The 25604-nt window shown below is 30.1% G+C and overlaps 1 protein-coding gene across 1 annotated transcript in view; it reads right to left on the bottom strand.

Moving 5' to 3' along the window:
* Nucleotides 1-16164: 16164 nt before the first annotated feature.
* The window catches only part of l(2)05287 (WD repeat-containing protein l(2)05287), a 38825-nt gene continuing 29385 nt past the window's right edge, over nucleotides 16165-25604 (bottom strand). Inside the window, exons 16-20 of the mRNA XM_087149917.1 lie at nucleotides 24078-24247; nucleotides 23893-23949; nucleotides 23004-23126; nucleotides 16726-16808; nucleotides 16165-16407 (exon numbers count right to left, since the gene is read on the bottom strand). Coding sequence (XP_087006043.1) covers nucleotides 16218-16407; nucleotides 16726-16808; nucleotides 23004-23126; nucleotides 23893-23949; nucleotides 24078-24247 — 623 coding nt within the window. The 3' untranslated portion in view covers nucleotides 16165-16217. The remainder of the gene's footprint in view (nucleotides 16408-16725; nucleotides 16809-23003; nucleotides 23127-23892; nucleotides 23950-24077; nucleotides 24248-25604) is intronic.

The raw sequence follows: 25604 nt of genomic DNA, 5'->3' as shown, positions 1-25604 counted from the left end.
GATGTTTCTCTATGGTAGAAAATTTAGAATATTATCTGATTGCAAATCTTTAAACTATTTATTAAAATTAGATTCACCAGCTAGTAAACTTTCGCGTTGGTTATTAGAACTTTCCAATTATGACTTTGATTTCGAGCACATAAAAGGTTCGCAAAATTTTTTATCAGATCTCTTATCAAGAGATATAGAAGAAACAATAAATGCTGTAAAAGTTGATGTACCTGATATAGACAAAATCAAATATGAACAAAGAGCAGACCCAATTTTAAGTCCTATCATTGACTATTTGGAAGGTAAAAGTGCTAATTGTAAATCGCAATGCGATAATTATTTTTTGAACAATGGATTACTTAAAAGAATTGCCAATAGGAACAAACGTGCACCACGAAATGAATATTTTGAACAAATTGTGATACCAAAAAGCTTAATACCTCATGTATTAGAAGGTTCCGAAACAGTGCATTTCGCATTTTCAAAAAATTACCGTACTATAAAAGAAAAATATTACTGGGCAGGTATGTACAATGATATTAAAAAATTTTCCAACTCATGTAAATTATGCATTGAACGAAAAGGTTTTCCAATAACTAAATCACCTCTTCAAAATTTTGTGACACCCTCTCAGCCTATGGAACTCGTGAGCCTAGATATTTTAGGACCGTTGCCAATGTCCATGTCAGGAAATAAATTTGTATTGACAATTATCGACCACTTTACTAAATATAGCATTCTTTACGCTTTAAAAGATATTACAGCTCAAACAATTGCTAATAAACTTATGAAATTTATCATAATTTTTGGCATTCCTAATGCAATACTAACAGATCTAGGGACAAATTTTCAAAGTAATCTTTTTAATGAACTTTCACGCCAACTACAAATTAATAAATTAAAAACTACACCTTATAGACCTCAAACTAACTCTCAATCGGAAAGATTGAATTTAAGTATTAAATCAAGTTTAACTTGCCTGTCGGAAAAGACAACTGATTGGGACACATATTTAGATTATTATAACTTCATTTACAATAATTCTTATCATGATACTACTCATGAAAAACCTTCATTTCTTATGTTTAACCGTGATCTTAACTTACCTTTTCATATATTAGAAGAAAACTCCCACATTCACTATTTTCCATGCGAAAATTACATAGAGGATAAATTATCTAAAATGCAGTTTGTTTATCGTAATGTTTATAAGAATCTCGAAATGTCTGCTGAAAAACAGACTCGACTTCGTGAAAATATTGCGCAAGAAAAATCATTTCATTTAGGACAAAAGGTGTACCTTTTTACACCACGTACTAATCAATCTACTGGAAAGGCATTTGCAAAGAAGTTTTCAGGCCCTTATCGGATAGTAGAAAAACATTCAGATTTAAATTACTCAATAGTCGATACAAAAAAAACCCGTGCAAAACCTTTAAGATGTCATGTTGATAGATTATTTCCCTTTGTTGAAAGACGAGCTGATTTGATTTTACCTTCTCTTAATCATCAAGATCAGCCTACATCAAATATAGAGAATTTAAATAGTCAAACAGCTACTAATTCGTATTTGTTTTACGAGGAGAGTGAAACTGATGATTACATTCCCCCTTATCACCATCCACAAAAACGTCCTGCAAACAATTCCTCCTCCACTGAGGTACAAAGGACTTTACCAACGGAGATAACAAACAATAAAACGCCTAACTGCGCAGCCGCAGACATCAGAAACAACACCGCTCCTGCAAATAATCCAACTCATAGCCGATATGATTTACGGCCTCGAGCAATTAAGACTGATGAAACCAAGTCAGCTAGTCAAAAAACTTCGATTACGGATAGATTTCTGAATTGGGCAATCACCGGAGATAAGGATCAAGCGGACAAGAATATTGTTGACAAAATGTCGGATGCACTCGCCGTAAAACTAATGGACCTACAAACGAAACATGATACTACTATTAATACGCTATTTCACAAACCTCAGAAAACGCGAATATATTATCGTTCATATTGATTTAATGAAAAAAAAAAAAAACTTTTTTTTTTTCCCCTCTCGAAATATTTCTCAAAAAAAAAAAAAAAGGATAATATTTAAATAAAATTTAAAGTTCTAGTGGATAAAAAAAAAAAAAAATTCTTTTCTACGTAATTTGAAAGAATTTTTATCTGTGTAAATACCTTTATCGAAATTGGGTACGTAACGGCCGAACTTACCCTTGATCAAAAAAGAAAATTATGATATTTCACTGTTCAAGGAGATGTGTTACGCTGGCGTAAAACAACTTCTTGAGCATTTCAAAACATTATCATAAGTATTTATACATATTATTAATATTTAATTTATTTTTTTTTCAAAAAAAAGAAAGAAAAGAAAAGAAAAGATAATCAATTGAGCAGATATTTTTTTAATAATTTTATGTCTTTTTTTTTTTAATTTTAAATTTTTATTTCCTCCCTGGTTTTTCTTGATTAATCTCTATTATTAGTACTAAATTTTTATTTTCATAAATTTTATAGTTTCCTTGTTATGTTACATATATAAAATCACTCAAACTATTGAGATAGTAGTCTCTCCTTATCCAGCTTTCCGGCGGTAACAACTTAAAAGAATTCCTAACTTTTTTACTACATATCAATACTCTTTATTCTAAAATAAAATATAATTTCAAAAAAAAAAAAAAAAATGTTTTTTTTTTAACACAACGCAATTTCTTCCATTGTAGAATCATGACTTTATTAAATAAGTAAATACAAAGAAAAAAATACATAAGATAACATAATTTAATTAAATAAGGAGACCACACTTTCTATCCCTTATTATAGGAATAATCATTCTTTTCCTACTTTGGAGTTCCTACTTTGGAGTTCCTACTTTGGAGCACAGATCTCAGCTGTTAAAATATGCCAGAGAGATACCACAGCTGGATATTCATGTACAGAGGCATCTCAAAATCTTACAGACCAAATGGATTTCCCAGAAAACGCATGCCACCTTGTAAATTGCAATGGATGTGTTTTAGGTCTAAAAACGTTTATCTGGTCAGAGGATCAACTTTTCGTCCCGACAATATTCCACGAAAAGCCATCTTCGCGTGCTGGGAATGTTTCATACTTCCAATGCCATGACAGTTCCAACAAGCGCTCCGACACATCAATACCATGTGATTGTGCCCAAAACTGCACGGGAACCCAGGAATTTTGCCAGTTGAAAACATGTGATTTAAATTCAACTTGTGAATGCAACGTTCAGCACTTACAATATGATTTGCAACATTCCTCGGATTCACTTTTCCTTACAAACCCAACCCTGATATCCGTTCCTATATGTCTACATAGAATACCAGCGCGCCATCACCGACGTCAGTTATTAGAGTATGAAGCCGCGTCATTCACGCAAAATAACATTACTTTACTTTTCAATGACCCCATAGTGACAGTTCCAGAAGATGGTAAATTAATTGCAAGAGCTGCAGGCAATGAAATTGTTTTAAATATCTACAATGATCACAATGTTATACTACCAGTGGAGTTGGTAGCCTTTAAGACAAAACTCACGCTAATTTTCATTACTACATCTGGTAAAGCAATCCATGGTGAGGTATTGCTAGAGGGCAAAGAAATATGCCGAGCATCACAGTGTTTTTTTTGTTGGACCTTTTTCCAACAAATCCAATGTTGGCCATCATATATAGCGTATGGCATATATTCTATTCTTGTTTTATTTACCCTAGTGCTTTTAATTTTTCTAAAATTAGCATGTAAAGGACTCATTTCAGTGATAAAGGTGATTATTTTTCTACTGCGTAATTTGACCAGAACTGCAAAGGCATTCCTACGCTTTTTCATGCTGGGTGGAGCAGTCATTGGAACAGGGATAAGAAGACAATTTAATGACTTCCATAATTACCTCGAACTTCAAAATATACCATTGCCTCCAACACAGGCATCGTTACTTGTGTTACTATGCATTTTTCCAATGATATTAGCTGACTGTTCGACACATTCACTCATCACATCTGATATACAAAACTGTCACACACGTGAAGGCGTGAGAAAATGCGATATGTTCACTACCGCCGAAATCACCCTCAAAGGATTGGATTACGAGGCCTGCCTTTGGTTCCAGGACTCTAGAAAGAGTAATTTACTACAGCTTAAATTACGCTTAGTTTCATCACAGTGCAGCTTTTCTACCAAGCGTAAATACTTCACGTTTCCTGTCCAAGAACGTACCATCTCACAGTTAGCATGTCCTCAAAATTATCAATGTGCATGGGGAGAGCATTGCGTTGCCGGAAAAGAATTTGAAGGACTCACCGACGAAAGCCTCACCTACCCAGGTTTTAATGCTTGTCATCCGTCAAGTGTAGGGAGTGGATGCATAATTGTATCCAGAATGGGTTGCCTGTTTTATAGATTGTTCTTTGTTCCGGATCTGTTGAATTCTTATGAGGTCCGCAAAATCATTGGACACCGTTGCACCTATACTATAGCGGTGGAACGAGCCAGGAATATGTCCACGGAACTCCTCACACTACAGTCAACTGCCGTCACTTCTGATGGCATATTCCTAGAAATCTTAGGTTCTTACAATCAGCCTCCACTCCATCTATCAGATTCCTTAGTGCTTCGAGTAGGTGATCCTTCCGAAGCATATCTTATACAGTCCAGTCCTCAAAACCATCCAACCGCAGGTATGGTTGGGCAAGTACAAGCTAACACGAGCTACACAAAAGATTTTATTTTTGACAAGGACATGGTTACCTGTAATTTTTTTGAAACCACGCTACGTTGTGAAAAACGTCCAGATGGGTTGCAAACCATGATTTCAACAAAAGAGAATTCTCTTCCTCTTACACGAGATATGCACCTGCTAGCGGTTGAAAAAGGTGTACTGAAGTCGAACTTACTTTCTTCGGCACCAGTAAGAGTGCAACTTCATTTTAAAAACTATAAAATATCACTAGAACACAATGAAATATGCCCGAAAATAACCTCTAAAGATATTAAATCAAAAGGTTGTTACAGCTGCCAAATTCTAAGTGAAATGTACATAACAGCTCTTTCCAATTGCCAAGCAGGTACAGTATCTGTAGAATTTCCAGTTCTACAGTTACATACACAAAGCCTGTTTTTAGAAACTGAACCCAGGGAATTTAATATTCAATTCTTAGCGGAGAAAAAGTGCTATGATGAAAAGATATGTTTGGTTTCAAGTAATATGAAACATTGTCAACTAATATCTTTCTGTTTAAATGAGCCAAGCCTTAATTTAATTCAATTAAATACTTCTTATACAAAATCTTACGTACAAAGCGATTCCTCTGGTACAGACTTTTTTCAGTTTCTTACAATGCCTACATTTACTGGTATTTTTTATTCCTTAAAATTTATAGGGGCTGTCCTTCTAATTATATGCCTATTTATATCAGTATGTTCATCATGTATTACTTGTTTTCGAAAATGATTTATATGTATCGCATAACTAACTATGTTTTAAATATAAACTAAATCTTTGTAAATACCATGTTAAGTTAATATGGTGTTATGCAAGAACTATATTATGTTTTTTTTTAGAATATGTATACCTAAGAGATTTTTATTATTTTTTTTTATTTTTATTTCTTTCATGTTTCACCATTATTGTAAACCTAATTCGTAGAATTTTGTTCTTATGTTCTTGAATTTTCCCATTCTATTAAAGAAGCACAAATGTAGAGTTAAAATGCTTCATGTAAAATATGTATTTCTTTGAAAGGAATTGTACGAGGAGCTCACTAACCCCGGCTGCACCCTATGAGTGAAAATTCTTTTTTTTTTTCTCTTTTTTTTTTAATAGGTTGAGGTGGATATTGTCACGACGTTGCCTCGTGACAATTCTCGTGGTCAAACTTGTTAATTAAACAGTTGATTAAGATCCCGTGCTCTCATCTCGCAATCGAATGGTCAGTTGAACTTTTAACTTTCTAGAAATTTGTCACAAGATGATTGATTTGTCGACCTTCGGATGCATGATAAGAACACGAGACCACGTTTAACCCCTTAAAATAATATATATAAATAAACTCCAAAAAAAGAGGAGTTGGTCAGAAAGAGAATTTGCCTCTCAATAGTCTCCTCAGTCCGATTGCCTCTCAATACGAGCAGCTATGGGTAAGTGTGGTCCTCCTTCTCCTTATTGATATGTATAATGATTAGTAATAAATAAAATGTAACTTTAACTTTCAATTTGGATATTCTTTAATTATATACCCGTCACACTACTACTAATGTTTAATTCCGTAGCCTTGTAATTTTGAACCTAATCCAGCAGACAAAAGAACTCCAGGATCAAGTAGTGGAAGAAATTTTTGCATTCGTGGAGGACGTTTTGATAGCCCGCATTTGAGTTACATGGAGAGGAAAACCACGAAATCCTCCCACGGTTAGTCTGATACCAAGGGAACTCTAAGAAATGATCCGCTTACCACTGAGGATATTTCACGTCAGCGCTGTGGTCGGTAAAAGCCGGGTGTGGAATTCATATCACTCAGCCATCACTGGGATTCGAACTCGGTGCACCTCATTCGGAGGAGAATGTTCTATCCCTTGAGTCTAACTTTATTGAGTAATAACTCTGCGGCAGGTACCAATTTTCCAATTTTATTGATTGGTACCAATTTTATTGATTTACTTAAATTTAATCACCTTCAAAATGTAAATGGTAATTCAATCGTAATTTTTGTAGAAAAAAAGGGAAATAAACCGTTTTTCCTCAAGTTTTTTTTTTTATTCAGTCATTTGTTTACATTTTTTCCACTTCTTTATTTATTTTTATTTCATTAAATTAAATGCACACGGTTAAAATAAAAACAAAGCTGTCAAATTTTTATATATAGTTTCGATTTATAACTTTAAGAAATTGCTTCGACTTTGATTAGGAAATTTAAAAGCCTTATTAATGAAAAAATTGAGAAGCCTTATTAACTTTAAACACATAATAACAACAAAAAGGAGTTAAAAATAGAATGATCAATAAACAATAAAATCGTAAGCTAACTAAATTAATTAATTTCGTGTACGAACTATAATATTACAAATTAAACATATTTCATATTTAGGGGAAACATGGAAAATTTGATCATACAGGAGTTTTAGACAATTTTTTTCTCATGTTGTAACATTTTTTTAGCTGATGATCATTTGATTTCAATGCTCTATTAAACAAAATCATATGTTGTTTCTGTCTATTAGCAGTAAGTAAAATTAAAAGTAAATTACATTTGTTATATCAATTTTATCCGGAACAGACCAAATCAAGAGTTTTGGCAAATAGGCCAGTCAAAGAGGGAATTGAATAGTGGCCCGCCATTTAAATAACTAAACAAAACAAAAAAATCTCAATGTATATATAAAAAACTGCTCAAATCTTTCACGTTTTGATTGATTTACCAAAATTGATTTAATAGAAACATTTGCTTACCTCCATGTGAAAGATTTATGTCTTCTTAATATCCTACCAAAAGTTGATATAGAAATTCCTATTTCATTCTCTTACGATTGATTTGAAAAATAACAGAATTAAATCAACTACAATAATTAAATAAAGTAAACAATTATGCTAGTTGAAACATTTAGGATGATTAAAGGAAAGAAAAGCTTTTATAATAAATTGGAAAAAATATCTTCTAAATTTTGTAAGAGAGAAAAATTCGAATTGAACGAGTCCCAATTTAAGGACAGTATGGAATCTCAAGACAGATTCTAACAAGACCCTCCCCCTATCTACAGCCCTAGAAATGTTTTCTTCTTAGAAATTTATGACCAGAAATCAAACAAAAGGGTGTTTCTGTGGATATCTGATATTTCCGAAGTTAGGAGAAAAGAGCCCCTCGGCAATATCAAGAAGCTAAAAACATATTCTCACAGTGTAAAGTGAGGAGGCTATTTAACAACTCTGTGGGTGGTAGCTACGAAAGTGGGGATATTTTCATCAGTAGAAAAAGCGTTTTATTGCTCTTTTGGTTAGAAAAGTGAAGAATAACAATTATTTTATGTTTGTAAGCACTTCGATTAGATTTTGAAAAGCATCCAACTATGTAAAAAAGAAAAAATAATCTGAATAAATCTCTGAATAAAACTTTAAAAAAAGAAGAAAAAAGTGGAATCTGGTGGCCCTCTTGAGTTATAAATAATAAATGAGTTAGAATTTTAAAAAAAAAAAAAATAATAATTAATGTAATGAGATTTTAGACTTTTCGGGGGCCCCATCAGAACTCGGGGCCCTGGGCCAGGGCCCAATGGGCCCATCCTTAAAAACGGCTCTGCATGCCTTGAAAGTAAAGTTAATCTAATGAAGCCATGTCTGGCGTCACAGTCCTATATTCGAATGTTACTGTTATAACCCATTTTACTGTCCCTCCTACTTCAGTTATGTGGTATGAAAGTGGTTAAGGGCCGTTCAGCCGCTGATATGTAGAAAGGTTTTCAATCTTGTTTACTACTATTCTTACCCCAAAATATTCTTCTCGTCAAAATGGCTGATTTCCAACTTTATATCCGACAAGGTGCACTGGGTGAGATTCTTAGTGTTTGACAAAACGAGGTTGAGAATCTTCGCCATACAATTCAGTATAATATTCTGCGGCTGAACTTGAAGCGAGGTATTACATAGGTATGCTTATTAGAGTAGTACTAGGCTTTAAGACTAAACAAAGTGCATATAGACAAACTTTCATTTGCCGACAATGCTGTGCTATAAAGGTCCTACATCCCTCACCATCTATCCGTGTCACACGGTCAGGTATTACACAGGGGAGGAGGGCATAACGAGTATTACCTTTATCTCCAAAAAAAGTTCGAAAAACGAAGCCCCCTTGCATACAAAGTACATTTTCATGTTATAAACCTAAGAACATGGACACTAATAAGTCTAGATTCTAAAAGCTGCAAGCTATATTGAATGTAAGAAATAAATAAGATTTCAAATTTCAAACACCGATTTTTTTCCCTTCGAAATCAATTTTTATTTTAAGAACCTTTTTACACTCTGGAACATATAAGAAAGGTTACGGCATTTTTCAGAAACTTGGTCTTTAACAAAAAAAACAAAGGACACAAAATATAAGTTTTTGAAAGAAAGGTTCTCACAAGCATCCTTGGTGGTGGCGAAGAAAATGACATTTAGCTAAGACGTTCTTACATTCTTTCAGAAATTTATAGAACTTTTAAGGAGCATCAAAACAGGATTAAAACTGAAAGCCGCTCATTGCTAAAATTGAAGAATGAAAAAAATCCAGTGTAGATTTATTTTTTTTGTTACAAAGCCATTCACTAGTCATAGTCGGAAAATAGAAAGGCCAAAACATTGATGGCTCGGTTTTGCGGAACATTCTTAATTTAGCAATATGTTACTTTTTTTCCCTTTTAAAATTTTTTCAAGCTTTAATGAAAACTGCATCTCAATTTCATTTAATGTACACATACTTTAATATAATCATAGGTAATTATTGTCAAATCTGTTCCATTAGTTAACATTATTATATAGAATTTTGTAAGATTTGCATTCTTGGACACTTTTACTTTTGTAGAATATTTTTTTTTACCCTCCAGTGAGATTCAGAGTGATGAAAAGGGAAAAAACGAATTGTGTGACAGGGAGAACGATTAGATTTTTCCCCTGAGTGGGAAAAACGAACAAGAACTGTTTTTCTTATTAGATTAGAATGTGTAGTGCATAGGTTGTGCTCATATAGAGATGTTATGTTCGAGAATTTTACTTTTTGGGGCTTAATTTGTTGTATTAAAATTGTTGCTACTAAAAGAGTATCTTCAATGCTCCGTTTCAAGCATAAACACATCAAAATTGTCCTTCCCCTCACATGTTGTTCATACAAAATCATTGTTACAGTGCTTAACAGAGTTGTACTATTTGGCGCAGAACAATTTCAAGAAAAATATGACAATTACCATCTATTCAATTAAGGGTGAAATTAACAGCCACATCTCTATACTAGGTATTCTGTAATTAAAGTTCTTTTCGTCGAAAAATTATCGTTTGGACCCTTATGAAAAATACAATCAGAAATTATACACATTAAGAGTTGCATTTGATAATCAAGTAAGAATAAAACAAAAATGTCCCAAGAATCAGACAAATCACTCTGAGCTGTGGTACTCTCCGTTGATTCCGTTAGTCAACTTCTCAGCTTCATTTAGGATAGCAAACTGGTTTTCATGATTTCCTAATAATGATTTGTTAGATTAGCAATCTTATTTTCTTTAATCTTAAATGAATAAAAAAAAACGTATTTTTAAAATTTGGAACAATCAATTAATTAGAAATCAGAAACTATTAGATCGATTTCGTTCGAATTTTGTATTTTGACTGATTTTGAATCTTAAAAGATCATCTGCATTAATTATTAGCATATTAGAGGTCACCCCCTCGAATCATTACGATTGAGTCCTAGGATATGAAGATCCAATCATTAGATCAAAAGTTATTCAGGGGGTCCATTTTTTTTCTTTTGCACACTGTGCTTCGATTTTTGAGATTTCAAAAATTAATCTCTGATACTAAAAATAATATGTTTAGACTTTTATTTCGTAAACTGCTTAAAACAACGATATTAATTTTTTTTTCTCTCTCTCTTTTGCACATTAAAGGCGTTTTACAAACTTCTGCATTGAAGGAAGTTTCTTAAGATATATAAATTAACTTTAATGCTAGAGAACTTCGTTCACATTTTGAAAAAGTGAATGAAATAAATGACATAATTTTTTTTTAAACAGTCGTTTTTTGCTGAATCTTTAAATAATGTGTGAAAATAATGTAATTCCAATGTTGTAAGCAGGGTTGGCAGGTTTTTGACATGTGACAGTTTTTGACAGTTTAAACCATGGTTTAATCCGTCACGTCAAAAACCTCACTGTCAAAAATGTCGAAAATGTCAAAAACCTATATTCATATGTGAAATTTAATTAATGCATAAAATTTATATATTTTTTTATAAAGGATAGTGTTTCTAAATATGTTCTAGAAAAAATAAATTTAAAATTTTGAAGAAACACTTATATTTTGAATAGTAACCAAAATCTTGTACTTTTGAAAGCTCACATCTTTTGTAATATTATGTATTCATTTTCATGTGTTATTGAAAATCTGCAGTGATATTATTAAGAAACTTATTTATAACCAAATTTAGTGTATAGTATAGATTATACTAAAAATTAGACATTTTTAAAGATAAACATTAGCAGTTTTGTACATTAGACATCTTTTAAAGAAAAATCTTTTTAATATTCTTTTAAATCTTCTTAATAATCTTTTTAACATAAGACATTACAAATTTAAGTGCTTGCTGTTAAATACACAGAGTAGTTAGTGTCGATTTACAGTATATTCAGCCTATTCATTTACTATGCTGAAAATTTAGTTTATCCAAATACTTGTGAATTTCATTTTGCTGAATACTATATAGTTTTGTTGAATATCTAAATATTCAGCTGTTGAATAATTACTTCTTGCTTTCAAGATATGCATTATTTGTATTCTTAATACAAGTGGAAAAAAAAATTAAGAGGTAAAAATTGTTTTAAAATGATAAGTGTAATAATTATAAATAAATATAATAAACAATATGAATTATATTTATCATTATTCACAAATATAACTACTTTTAAATTCAAATTAACATACTGGATAATAAAGATATTCGGTATAACATTAAAAAATTTTTTATACACTTGTATCAAGTTTGTATTTATACAACATAACTTGTAAGTTCCCTATAAATATTAGTTATATGTTCCTTATATGTCAAAAATGCATAGTAATAATCTTTTAATCTTCTTAAGTATCAAAAAAAAAATTTTTTTTTCAAAATATAAATATTTAAAAAAATTTTGTGCGAAATGTTTCTGCACATGCATTTGAATATAAATTTCTGAGATTTTAAATGTGTTATTTTACCTTAATTTTAATTAAAAAATATTTTAAAACCTGCTGATTACCTATAGTATAATTAAATTTCAATATAATGCATGGCAACTGTTGGTAGTTTTGAAGTTTATATATTTTCTTGGCAAACTTCAGTTTTTGACATTTTTGACGGGTTTTTGACGGTTTAAACCAGTATTATACCCTTGTCATGTCAAAAACCACTTTTTGACGTCAAAAACCCAACCCTGGTTGTAAGTAAGTATTACTCATACTCCTTCACATTGTTAGTAAAGATAAATAACAACAAACCCCTTCCTATTAAATAAATGGCCTCCTAACTGCCCCTGTGGCAGAATTTTTTCGAGCTATCTGCGACAAACCTGTCTAGCACTAATACCTCTCAGCAAAATACTTTTACATATATGATACTAATTTAAAATAACAAAAGTGCAGTGTTTGCAAAAAATAAATAAATAAAACTATATAATTTTTTTTTAAATTAAACAAGTAAAAATTTTTAATTCTAATATTATGGGTGATATTCTCGCATTTTATTAGGAAGGGAACCCACGAATTATTTCCATCTTCCCATTTTGTAAGTAATCATCACAATAAAAAAAATTATTAAAAATCATGAAATCCGTAGAATAGAAGTAATTGCCGCAAGAAAAGATCGACGATGAAATCACGCGAATCGGACTCAACTGCATATTTCGCTTCGAGATTAAGTTGTTGTAATAAATAATATCGTATAAAAAATATTGGATTAATTGCCAAAAATTCAACAGAATTATTGCCTTAGAAAGTAAATACTAAATGCACGATTCAAATTTTCCATATTGTTTGAAACATATCGGGATATTTAAAATTCACATGAAAATCAATATCAATAACTGTCCGAATATACAATCGAAACATTACATCGATTTACGATACAATCGTCGTAAATTGATCGCGTCAAAAAGTGATTATCTAATTTTCTGTAGTATTATCTTTTTTTTCTTCTTTTTTTTTAATTTTTTAAAAAAAAAAATCTTTCAGCAAGAACTCTGTAACGTGCTGCGACAATGTCGCCGTGATTCTACCACAGGCCTGACAGCGAATGTCTTAAAAGCCTCTAAGAAAAAGCTAATACAGAACTTGGTGTGTTTGAAATGAATGAGATAAATTAGAAAGAATGATACAGTTACAATGAATCCATTCATTTCCAATTCAATCCCATATTGATGATGACAGTACACACAAAGGAAAATAAGTTTACTCATTCATAACCCTTACACTGACTTAAGTAGTTCTAACCAGTTGAAATATTGTGCACAGATTGCAAAAGAAGGAAAAGAAAATATTTACACCTTAGTAATGGTTTTATTGAATGGTTTGATTAATTTCTAGATATAAGAGATCATGACAACTTTTAAAAGTAGATTGAGATAAAGGGATTAAAAAATCAAGCAAGCAAGAATAATTGATCTGAAATTAAATTTATGTGGTTCAGGTCCTCATAAAAAAAAAAAAAAAACGAGTTGAGTTTATTGCACATCAAAATATAGTAAATTGATGGTGCCTTACTAAGTAATGATTTTATACCCATTGGCAAAATGGGCCTTGGTTTGGATTTCATGGCGTCTCCTCACTTTTCAACTACAATAATCAAGAGTAATAAACAGTGCGCAAGCGTTGCTATGGCGAAAGCAGTTGTTTGATAATTTTTTTAGTATTCTTTTTTTTTCACTTTTAATTTTGTTATGCATTAAGTTGGTGAGTTTGTTTTTGAGATATGGGACCAGAGACATCCCACAAATACTTCTTGAGTTGTGAATTAAAGAGAAATTCATCATTTGAACGATATTTTTGTTTTAATTAAGAATCAAAAATTCTAACCTACAGTTCAAACTGATTGACACGGCCCCAAAAGTTAGAGTTGAAGCAAGAAAAAAGAAACGATGCCAAGGCCTACTTACTGAGACTGAAAAAGCCAAGGCCAAAGATCGTAAACGTTTATACCTTAAGCGTTACACACAAACGGAAAAACGAAAGGATTCCGTTCGCAAATGTAAGCATGAAGCCCATCCCACACAAAAGTACCTAAGTGGTTGAGAGAATTGAACCCCACCAAAGAGCAAATGCTGACTCTCAGAACCCCTTTCATGCAAATACAAGAATTGGATGTTGATCACCAATTAGGGATAAAAGGATCCATTGTCAACGTATCCAATAACTTGCACAAGACCGTAGACTGTTTTCCACGCAATATAAATGATTCATTCACTATTCGTTTAAAATTGATAAAAAGCCTAGCTTTCAAATCATATATCATGTATGAAGTTGTGAATCCGAACCTGGTGTATGATGCAGCTTACAATCTCCATCAAAGACCATTGTACCAATCCAAAAATGTTAATATTGATCTTGATTGGCTGTTCATCGTCTTTTCAGACATCAAAAGAATTCATACAGAATGTGTCTGATGTGCATTTAAATATGTCTGAGAAATTGGGTACCGAGCAGTTCAGGATTAACAGTTAAAGATGTCCAAGATGAAAAAACAATAAAGTTTCTTTTCCAAAAAAAATTTGACAACAATCATTTTGCCTATGGGTAACCTGTGATCGCCACAATTTTCTTCATTTTGAATTCGTATTTGGTTTTAAAATCATTTACACTACCAGATGGGATGGTAATGAGTTAGTGCACCTCGCTTATCAAGAAGATACATGGGTTCGAATATTGGCAATCATACTCTTTTTTTTATTATTTATTTAATTTGTACTCAGTCATTTTATTTAAAATTTATTTTATGTTAAAAACATAATAAAATATTTAAACTATAAAAGTTTTATATCAATAAGTAAGAAAAACTCAAATATAAAAATTAATCCTTTAAGCACTTTTAATCACTATTATAAAAAACAAATTACAGAATAATTATCAAAATTCAATTTTTAAAGAAGACTTTGGGCAGATAAGAATTATAAACGTTTCTATAAATGTTTACCCAATCAAATGTACAGATATGTTAAAAATGTAAAAAAATAACTTTTGTGCTAAATGACTTTTAAATGCTCTTCTAGTCGATTAAGCCAAGATTTAAGCCACCTCTATTTTTTTCCAAAGCGAAAAATCTGAATCTATCAAATAAAATGTATGTGTTTGTTTATTCAGAGAAAGTAGGCATTTGTATCTTGTTTCATAAGATTAAATCTCATTTGTAATAATTATTTATAAATATTAACTAATATATTTAAAATCTTGTCTATGAACTATTAAAATTATAATTCGGTACAACTGATCTGATCTGTGTTGGCCGAGTGGTTAGCGTGCCCGACTACGAAGCCGATGGCTGTGGGTTCGAATAACGCTCAGAATGTTTCTCTCTGCATGTTGTCCTGACATGACAAAAAAGGATCCAATATGGTGAATTGATACCCCAGCAAGGGAGGAAAATAAAGAAGAAAATCGATTACTCTATAAAACTAAAATGACATTGAATTAAAAACCTGAAACGATAAGATATTACTTATTTAAAAATTTCCTTCGCTTAGAAAATATTCCAATTGGAAATAGGGGTCTGTCTAGGTTTTTCTGAGGTACCTATTTTGTGAAAATTTAAGACATAATTTGTGAAAATTAAAAATTATATTAATAAATCAACACAAAAATATGGATTTATCGTTTCTTAAGGGATAAAAAAATAAAATTTTAAGAAAAAGTATTTCCTAAAGTTGAATTTGTGAAGGCATCGCTAAACGGTAGTAAATTTGGCCTGAACAGACCCCTGGGATATAACTGTCAACATGTTTCAAGTGCTCAAAAACGTACGTCTATTTTTGAGAGTTAGAAACATGTTGACTGTTAATTCTTACTTATATATTTTAGAAACAAATTCAGTTTTTTTATCAAGTAAGCAAAACTCAATGTTTGCTTGTGCTTAATATTTCATCATTTATAATAAATAATACTTGTTATTATATATTTATTAATAATTCTAATTTATACTTTAAAAAGAAGTGTTGATGTAGGTATTATGTTATTAATGTCATTTCATCGACAGATTAATAATATGTACATTCATATGTTTTCATTAAGATACATTTAAAAAAGATATCACGTAGGCATGTATCAGCATGCCTAGCAGGGCATGTAAAATATTCAAGAACTTTCCAGCCTTTCTACACAGCGTAATAAAACATATATAAAATTGTGCAACTTATGAATTGAAAACATTTGTTATGCACTAAAAAAAAACATTTTCATGAAAAATTATTTACACGTTTATTTATTATAAAAATTTTTAACACTGCTAGCTTGTTGTAAAATGTACACTGTCTCTTAAAAAAGTGAAGTCTGTAATATGATTCGAAAAGTTCTCTAGTTTCTGTTTAAAATCTGTTTCCATTGATTCCATTCTATTTCTTAAGTCCTCCTTTGCTCCTGTGCATTCTTTCGTAATAGTTCCTGACGTTGAATTAGTTTCTGATTTTTCAACTGGCCTAGAAGAAATTCACAAAATTATACAATATAGTATTTTTACACAATAATGCATTTCAAAACAAATGTAGAGTGAGTATTATTAAATAAAATACTATAAACTGTGTCAGATAACAATAAAAATAATAAAATTATAAAATTCATACACTAATTGGTTTAACTTTATTCTTTAGTTTTTCTTAAACGTAGAAAATATCAAAATTAAAAATTTGACTGGTTAATACAAATATGCATAAAAAAGATGTATTCGAGCAAATAATGTTAGTTTATGTTAAGGTATAGACAATTAATAAAGATAAGTAGATTGTTAAGGTACTTACTTCGGTCGGAGATATGATCTAAGAACTTTGGAACAAATAGCAAAATGATCCATATAGGTAGGATTTGGATAGTCCATAGAATCCTGAAAAAGAGATGGAAAAAAAATATATCAATTTCAAATAACGCAATATGAACAGATAGTTAAAGTTTTTTTTCTTTTTTAATAACTAGGCAAATATTTATATTAATGAATAAGCAACAGTAAAAAAGTTGTGTTACTGCTTTGGTATAAAAAGATCATTATGAATCTCAACTTTTAAGCAAATTTAAATAGTTGCAGTAAAATAAAAAAAAATTTAGATAACAACATCTTAAGTTAAATTTATTTGAGATATTAACTAATTTAAATATCTAAAATAAATTTTTAAAACAAATATAAAGTAACAAAAATATCTACAGAGTTGCGAAATTGCATCATGATTTTTATTTGATTATGATGTGTGGCGGTATCAAGAAAATATCTAAAAACCGAGAATAAACTTTGTGTAAAACATTTTTTATTTCAACATTAAGACAAGAATAGAAAGCAAAAAATTTATAGTGACAGTCAAGTAAAAAGTTTAAATAGTAAATCTACGAAGAACAATATAGCTATAATAAAATTGTAAAACTACATAATCGTTATAAACTTACATATTCTTGACTATGTATAAACTTACACATACCATATATTTTTATTTTTCAATAAATTAAAATAACAATTAATACTCAGTTTTTTGGTTTTAAACAACTGAAATATAAAAAAATAAAAGATCATGAAGAATGTAAGTTGTTTATGATGTAAAGTCTAGATTAATGAAAAAGTGCTAAAAGAGAGATAAGCAAGGGTTCCTTTTTTTTTTTCCAAATACCAAGACAAGATTAAATGGGAGGGGGGGATTATTGTACTAAACCGAAAATCAGGGATGAGATTAGCCAAAAGGCAAAAAAGCTGAATTTCCACGATAGTAAATTTTACGCAAGCGCAGCCCCTTAATAATAAATTCCAGACAGTTTAAGGTAATAAATAATGTGTTGACATACAATTGCGTACTAATCTATTATTATAAAAATGACTACATTGATACTTAACATTTAGTGAAAATAAAAATTACCAATTGAAAAAATAAAGCTGGAAATTATATTTTTCCTCAGTTCACATAAGAGACAATTATTACTTGAAAAACTACTTGGTTTAGCAAATTAAAACTAATGAGAATATACATTAATATTTCATTTCTTTTAATAAATACTGTTGTGTGATTTATAGCAAATATATCAGTAATATTACTTTTTAAATTATATTGGGAAAAAAAAACTAACAATGGACCAAATCATTATGTTCATGTTATAGTCTAATCTAACTACAGCCCTTTGAAACATATCAATAACAGTGAAGTAGAAATATATAGTAACTCCTTAACATACAAAAATTGGTATTTTAGTTTAAAAAATTACATGACAATCAGCAACTGTTTAGATAAATTTTTTTTATTTGATAAGAATTTTGCATTTTATAGCATAAATAACAGCAATTACAAATAAAATTTTGATGATGAGTTAACTCTTTTAACTATTAGCTCTTTTTCCAACAAAAAAAAAATTTAATTGAATCCCTTTTTAAGTTATTGCTTTTGTTTCCTATATCTTTTATGTTTGCTATATTTAGTCGTTAGTCCATTTTCAAACATCTTGTGACAAATCCTATTTTTTCTTCTTTGCAAGCACAGAATGCAAGTTTTGAATATATTCCCTTCCAGTTTCTCTGATGTTGTAACACTTACATATACATACTAATAATCGTCGTTAGAAAAACAGTCACTTTTATAGTAACTAATTTTTTTTTAAAATTTACTTCTTACAAGAATCGCGAGAGTTGATCTTAAAATTGTGTGAATATGAATAACAATTATGGATTTTGAAATCACATGAATATGAAACTAGATATACGATTTTGAATATGAGAAAATACAAACTGGGATATAGAATTTTTAAAACGCGTAAATACAAATCCCGATTCATAATTTTTAGATCGCGTAAATACGAATCATGATGCGTAATTTTTAGATCGCATAAATAAGAATTATGATGCATAATTTTTAGAATGCGTGAATGCGAATCCCAATGCCTTATTTTAAAATCACGTATAAATGAAAATCAATGTTTGATATTATAAACAGCATGAGCAAATCAAGACATTGAATTTTAAACTTGCGGGAATACGAATCGCTTCATAGGTTTTTAAAAAGGCGTAAATACGAAACACAACGTACAATATTCAAATCGCGTGAATAAGAATCTCAACACGCAAATATGAAAAGCTATGTTTGATATTAAAATCGTGTGAATAAGAATCGAGATATTGGTAGACTCCAGGCTTGGGACCTCTAAATGGCTTGTCAGAAACAGCGTCGTTTGAACTACAAAAATCGGATCTATCTGGAGGGCGGGTAAAAAACTCGGGAAATCTTATCTGCTGCGAGTAAAAGGGGAGAAAATAGCTAAAATAAGTAAAAATGAGAAAGGATTGGTAGCTATGTAGTTTGAATTTTGTGTTTCTCTTTGAAAATGGGTGAGTTTTCTGAAAAAGTGGAATACTTATAAAAAAAAATGAAATTTTTAGAAAAATCTGAATTTTTGATAAAAAAGCTGAAATTCAAGAGATAAAAGTGAAAAAAGCGGAAATCAGCTAAAAAGCGGAAAAATCTCATCCCTGGAAAGTGAAGTATTCAATCAGGGTTCCCACTCTATGATGAGATTGAAATTCAAGGACTTTCCAGGACTTTTCAAGGACCTCAACAAAATTTTCAAGGACCTTAATCTAAGACCAATTTTAAAAATTATTCTCTTCTATTTTACTAGAAGCAACAATGCTTGTTGTGGCAATAATTAATTTCAAATATAATACCTAAATGCTTTGCCTATATAGAGAGAAGAGAGTATATGTATTATGGACTAAAATTTATATTTTTTTAAAAACAACCCTACTGGTTTTACATATTAATTCACAAAATCATTTTCAGCACAATCTATAACTAATGGTAATGAGGTGTTAATGGTGAAATCCTTTAATTCTGTGTATTTCCATGTGAAGGCTGCATGAAAGACAGAGCTAAATCTTAGGTATTCCATATTCCATGACTATTCCATAACCCCCTCCTCTCCTCTATTAAACATCGTTTCTGAAATTATTCATCCATAATTTACACAACCTTCTCTAAATGTTATGCAGCAACAATTCTCTCTGAAAATAAAAATTAGAAGGAACATATCCCATTTTCCCATGTTTAAAAGCATTATTCGTTATGTGTAATCCACAACTGCCAATGAATATGACCTGGTGAGAATATTTCTCTTTTAATTCACACTGAAGCTTCTAATAGAATTTCCAACTGACATAGGGTACATCTATGGATAATTGAAGTATTTTAGAGAGCTTTTAACCATCATCCATGCATTTGTAAAAAGAGGACAAAATATTTTCTGCAGTTCCATGACCCATAAATTGGGAGGTAAGATACTTAGCGCAAACTTTATTATCAATTCCTTACCATAATGTCCATCTGCTTAGATTGTAGAGACTGATTTAACGTCTCATCAAAGAGTACAGTGTAGCAATCAACATTCTTCAGCTCATTTATAAGAATCCCTTTGAAGTATAGTGCCAATCCAAAGGAGCCCAAATAGGCTCACTTTGTGGCACTACAAAAAAATTGTCTCGCTATACAGCTATCAGCAAACATTTTGGAGAACAATTTACTAATCCCTTCACAGGAGTTACATGAATAATTAGAATTTCAGCATCAAGCACATTCCTTTTGACCAGATAAGAAGACAATGTTACCTCGGCCACTAAAGTTTCTGTTTCACATGGGGCACACAATGTTGAAGGAGTATTTACACCAGATGAATTAGATGTTGATGTCTTTGGAAAAAGAGAACTCAGGGCATGAGACTGCTTTTTTGTTTTATCTTTCTTTCATGTGTGATTTCAGAGTAGATTCTTCCATTTTTGCGATATCGATCTCCTTCATGCATAATCGGCACTTGGCTCTGAACTTCTTTTCGGGCATCGATAAAATCCATTCTTTATAAGCTTGATTATCCATCCATTGGGGATTAAAATAGCACTTCCCAGGCTAACTAGTCTAAACTACATAACACAAATACGAAGCCGCTTTACAATAAAGTTTTGAAATGACGCAAACGTAAGGACAAGTGCGGATGGTAAAACGGCAAATTTATTAAAACTACAAGGTACATATTGTTACAAAATTCGAGAGTATTCCAGTTTCGATAAGAAAAAAGAAGATCTAAGCATATGCGACAGAAGATGAAGTGGAGTCTTGCCCCGAACGCATTGATTGTCTGCTGTGCTCCGCGCGCTTGGCAGACACCAAGACGCTACGCCCGGTTAGAAACGGTGGCGTTAAAAACCACGTGAGAGAGCTCGGGAACAAAACAGAAAGAATGAGAAAGATCCGCGGGTGTTTTATAAAAAGGGCCGCCGGCAGTATTGGACAAATTCAAGGACCTATCAAGTTTTTCAAGGACCTAAGACGTTTTTCAAGCACTTTCAAGGACCTAAATTTTGCAAAAAAAAATTCAAGGACTTTCAAGGACTCTCAAGGACCGTGGGAACCCTGTCAATAAACAACTAATGAGAAACAAGAAAAAATTATCAAAGTAGTTATCAAAGGTGATAAAGTTTATGATAAACTCCTTTTTCAAGATTGATATGTCCTATTGATTGATTGATATGAATATGTCATTTTTATTTCATTTAAAACATAAAATTTTAATCTGTTTTATTGACATGCTGAAAAACTTGACTCATTGTTTCATTTAATAAAATATTATGTTACAAATGTCATATTTTTTCTATTGTTGTAATTTTTATTCTAAGTAAAAATAAAAATAAAAATTTTAAATTAAAGGATTATTAAATCTAATAAAACAGAACAGATTATCTAACAGCAAACAGATTATCTAATAAAACAAAAAAACAAAAAAAAACAGTGCAAAAAAAAAACATAAACAATAAATTAGTGAAAGCAACAAATAAAAATGTAAACATTTTAATTCATTGATAAAAAAAATTTTTTAACAAGGATGAGTTTGATAAGAAACTGGAAAAAAAAAGCTGAAAAGTGAAATCGAAACGAGCAATAAATACATAAATAAATTGTACAAGAGAAATTAATACAAAAAAAAAACTCCCTAAAACTAAAAGAAGAAAAAAAGTGTATATAGGGGGTATCGAAACATTCATTTGTTTGATATTAATTTTCGCATTCAGAAAGCTATAAATTCTAATTTTCGTAATTGAGGGTTTGATATATTTCTTTTTAATGAAATTTCAATAACAACTTAAAAGTTAAAATGAATTTTAAAAAAATCCTAAGCAAAATTATTTAAAGAGATAAAAATACCTACACACTTTTCACACGACTTAAGTTGCTATTCAGTAATAAAAAAAAGATATACATAGCTATAGAAAAATTATTAAAAAAAAAAATATTTTGTAGACCTTGTGTGAACCTTAAATTTAAGTGTTAATGTCTTAAATTATAATTAGAAACATTTCTTAACTAGCAGACTTAATATTGTCTACGCTGTAAAGATATTGTAATGTGAATATGGATCACAATGAGGGATTTTTAAATTGCTTGTAGATGCAACATAATGTGAAATTTTTAAAGCACATGAACACAAATCATGACATGCGATTTCAAATTAAGTGAAAACAAATCAAGATGCGTTATTTGTAAACTGAATTAGTTGGAAGAACACGATGGGAGATTTTTAAATCGTATGAAAGCAGATCGAGATAGATGATTTTTAAATTGGATGAATACAAATCGCCATGTGTTAGTAGAATTAAATTGAAATGAGATGCAGGGTTCAGAGTTTGCTTTAATTAAATAATAACGATATTAATTTGAAAAGCGTGATACGCAAATTTAGTCAATATGAATAACGAATAATATGATCTTTTTAACGAACATCTACTTTCCTAAAATAAATTTAAAAACTGAAATTTCGCCAAAAAATTGGAAAAACCTATAACGAATTTTTAAAAAAAAGCTTCAAATAATTACCAGATTTTCCTTTAATAGATTTCAATTCAATCAACAAATTCAAAGTAAGTAAAGATAAAAATAAATCAATAAAAATAATCAATGAAATCAATAAAAATAAATAAAATATTAATTTAATGAAAACCATGAACAACAATTCATTTTAAATCCAGAAAATGTACCGTTAAGATTATCCAGTAAAAAAAAAAAATACATACTTTTGCTGAATCTGTAGTTTGAATAACAAGAGGTACTTGTTCAATTTCTTTGACACCTGATGCTTTTTGCTGTGCTTGTAAGAAACCAAACGGTGTCATAGGCAAGGTCCTCTTCATTTTGATCTAATGATAAAAATAAAGCAATTTCAAACATAAATCAAATAACTGAAAATGCAGCTAAGAGAATACATATTAATGACCAAAAAGTTAGATTCAAAATATTGAATGATAGTAGCAAAAATTTCTGATGTAATATTATTTACTTATGCTTACTTGTATATTTTTTACAAAAGTTTTATATTTATTTAAATTAAAAAAAGAATTTATGACATAAATTAGAAGTGTTGATTTTTATTTCATCTTGTTCAAAAGCTTATTTTTACATGAAAAATAGGTCAGCATGTAATACATCTAAGTATTTATTATTATAAAGCCGCAGTACTGTTAAATCGGTGCTTCGGACTTGTTGTAACATTTGGCCATCTTTGGTTGAACCTTCTGGATGCCGCACCTGTGGTTAGAAATTGTTGCCCAAGTCTATGAGCGACCGTAGGACTCAAATTTAGCCACCTGGTCACTTCTGTCTGACTTTGTAATGCCTCTAGTCTTCCAATAGATCTCCATCGCAGTTCTTCATACAAATGATGCCTTACAAATTGACCATATCAAGTTTCTAATTTCAGAAACAGCAAAATTTGCAGGCTTGCGATCAAACATATGATTTTATGCTCATTGCAGGAGACGTAATTCCATTACGTCACTATTTGACAGCATATTCAAATTTCATTGGAATTGGCTTATTTTTAGAAGAGTTATCGCAATATTTGTAATTTTTCCTAAACAAATGTAGATATTCATTATCAGGAAGAAGAAGAAAAAAAACACATACCTTTTCTAAATTACTGTCAAAGTCATCATCATGGTTATCTGTCATAGTAAGAAGACACTAAAAATGTAAAAGAAATAAGGATTGCTAAGAAATATTGTACCAATTTGATACATTAGAAAAATAAAAATAAACTCAAATGTAGATTTAAAAATTCACAACTTTAAGTTTTTTTACAGATTTATTACCTGGTCTTCATTAAAAAAGTATAGCTGAGAATTTTCGAGAGAACTCCGTTTTATTTCATTGGTGCCATTTTTCATCTTCTTTGGTACAAACAGTGAACTCAAAACAGGTTTTTCAGATACATTCTTCTTGACAAACAAAGGGTTAGGACTATCTGGTTTGAATAGGTACACTACAATTGAAAAAAGAACAAAATTATTTTTTTTTACCAAAATCATCAATGCTTACAATTATGATGTTATTCGATGAATTTATATTAAATAAATTTGTAAATATAAACTAGTAAACATATTTTATACAATTTAGTTTAAAGATTCACTAAATATCATATCACTAAAATACGAGGAGTTATGGCATAACTTAAAATTTAATTAGATGTTTTTTTTAAGTTTTAATTAGATGCTTTTAATATTGAAGCAGAGAGAAAAAAACTTTCTGCACTACACTAAAAAGTATAACATCTGAAAAAAATTATTTTTTAATTAAAATTTTTTTAGTCATTAAAAAACTTACTTATGAAGGCAAAGAGCAATACTTTTATAAAACTTAAAATGTAAATACTTCACGACCATATATTTTTCAAACTGCTAACAAAATGTAGTCAACCAGTAAATTAATTTATCCAAAATCCCATTAACTATTGTAAACACATCTTTCAGAAACTTATAATAAACTGGTGCATGCTTTTAATTTTATTGTTGTATTTTTTTAATCTTTCAAAGCACTTATAGTTGCATGCTATGAGAAAGGATTCACTGCAATTTATATTTTAAAATACTTTTAACTGAAGTAACTTTAATCATGTGACCATAAATTTTTTAAACACTAGCAAAAGGTATATTTCATTGACAATACTCATTTTCTAAGAAAAAAAATTAAAAATTGCTTAAATAAATTCAGATCATAAGTAAATACAGAAAAAGACTTCCTTCAGATACACTCTAGTGCTATACAACAAAAATTTTCCAAATTATTGATAAATATATTAAAAATATTTATATTCTTTTATCTGTCACACTATAAAGACCTCTTTACATATGAACAAACTGAGGATAATAACTTTTTCATAACTCCTGAGATAAGTATTCAAATAAATAATCAAAAAGAACACAGATATTTAATATTTTTTTAAATCATATACAGTAGGGAACCGATTATCCGGAACGATTGGGACCATCACTATTCCAGATAACTGATTTTTACGGTTTTCTGAATCCCCACAAAAAGCTGTTTTTTTTTATTGTTAAACCCAACTAAAAAAAAAATTTTTTTGGAAATAATCTTAAAAAGAAGAAAAAACGATAAAGTAATACACTAATGATTATTTCCAAAATGATCGTAGGGTAAACATCTTTCAAAAAAGAAAGAAAAATTCTAAAATCTTATGAGGAAAAAAACATTTATCAAAAAAAATGGCGGGAAAATTTATCAAATTTCGTTCCGGTTTTTTGGTTTTCTGATTTCCGGATAACTGGTTCTGTACTGTATTTGTTATGATCTTGTATTTTTTGAAAATCATGACCTTTATA

This window comes from Parasteatoda tepidariorum, chromosome 8, assembly GCF_982258835.1.
Source record: "Parasteatoda tepidariorum strain Cologne lab strain chromosome 8, Ptep-v5.0, whole genome shotgun sequence".
Classification (NCBI taxonomy): Eukaryota; Metazoa; Arthropoda; class Arachnida; order Araneae; family Theridiidae; genus Parasteatoda; species Parasteatoda tepidariorum.
The sequence above is the reverse complement of the archived record's forward strand: the minus strand, read 5'-3'. Positions and strand labels throughout refer to the sequence as shown.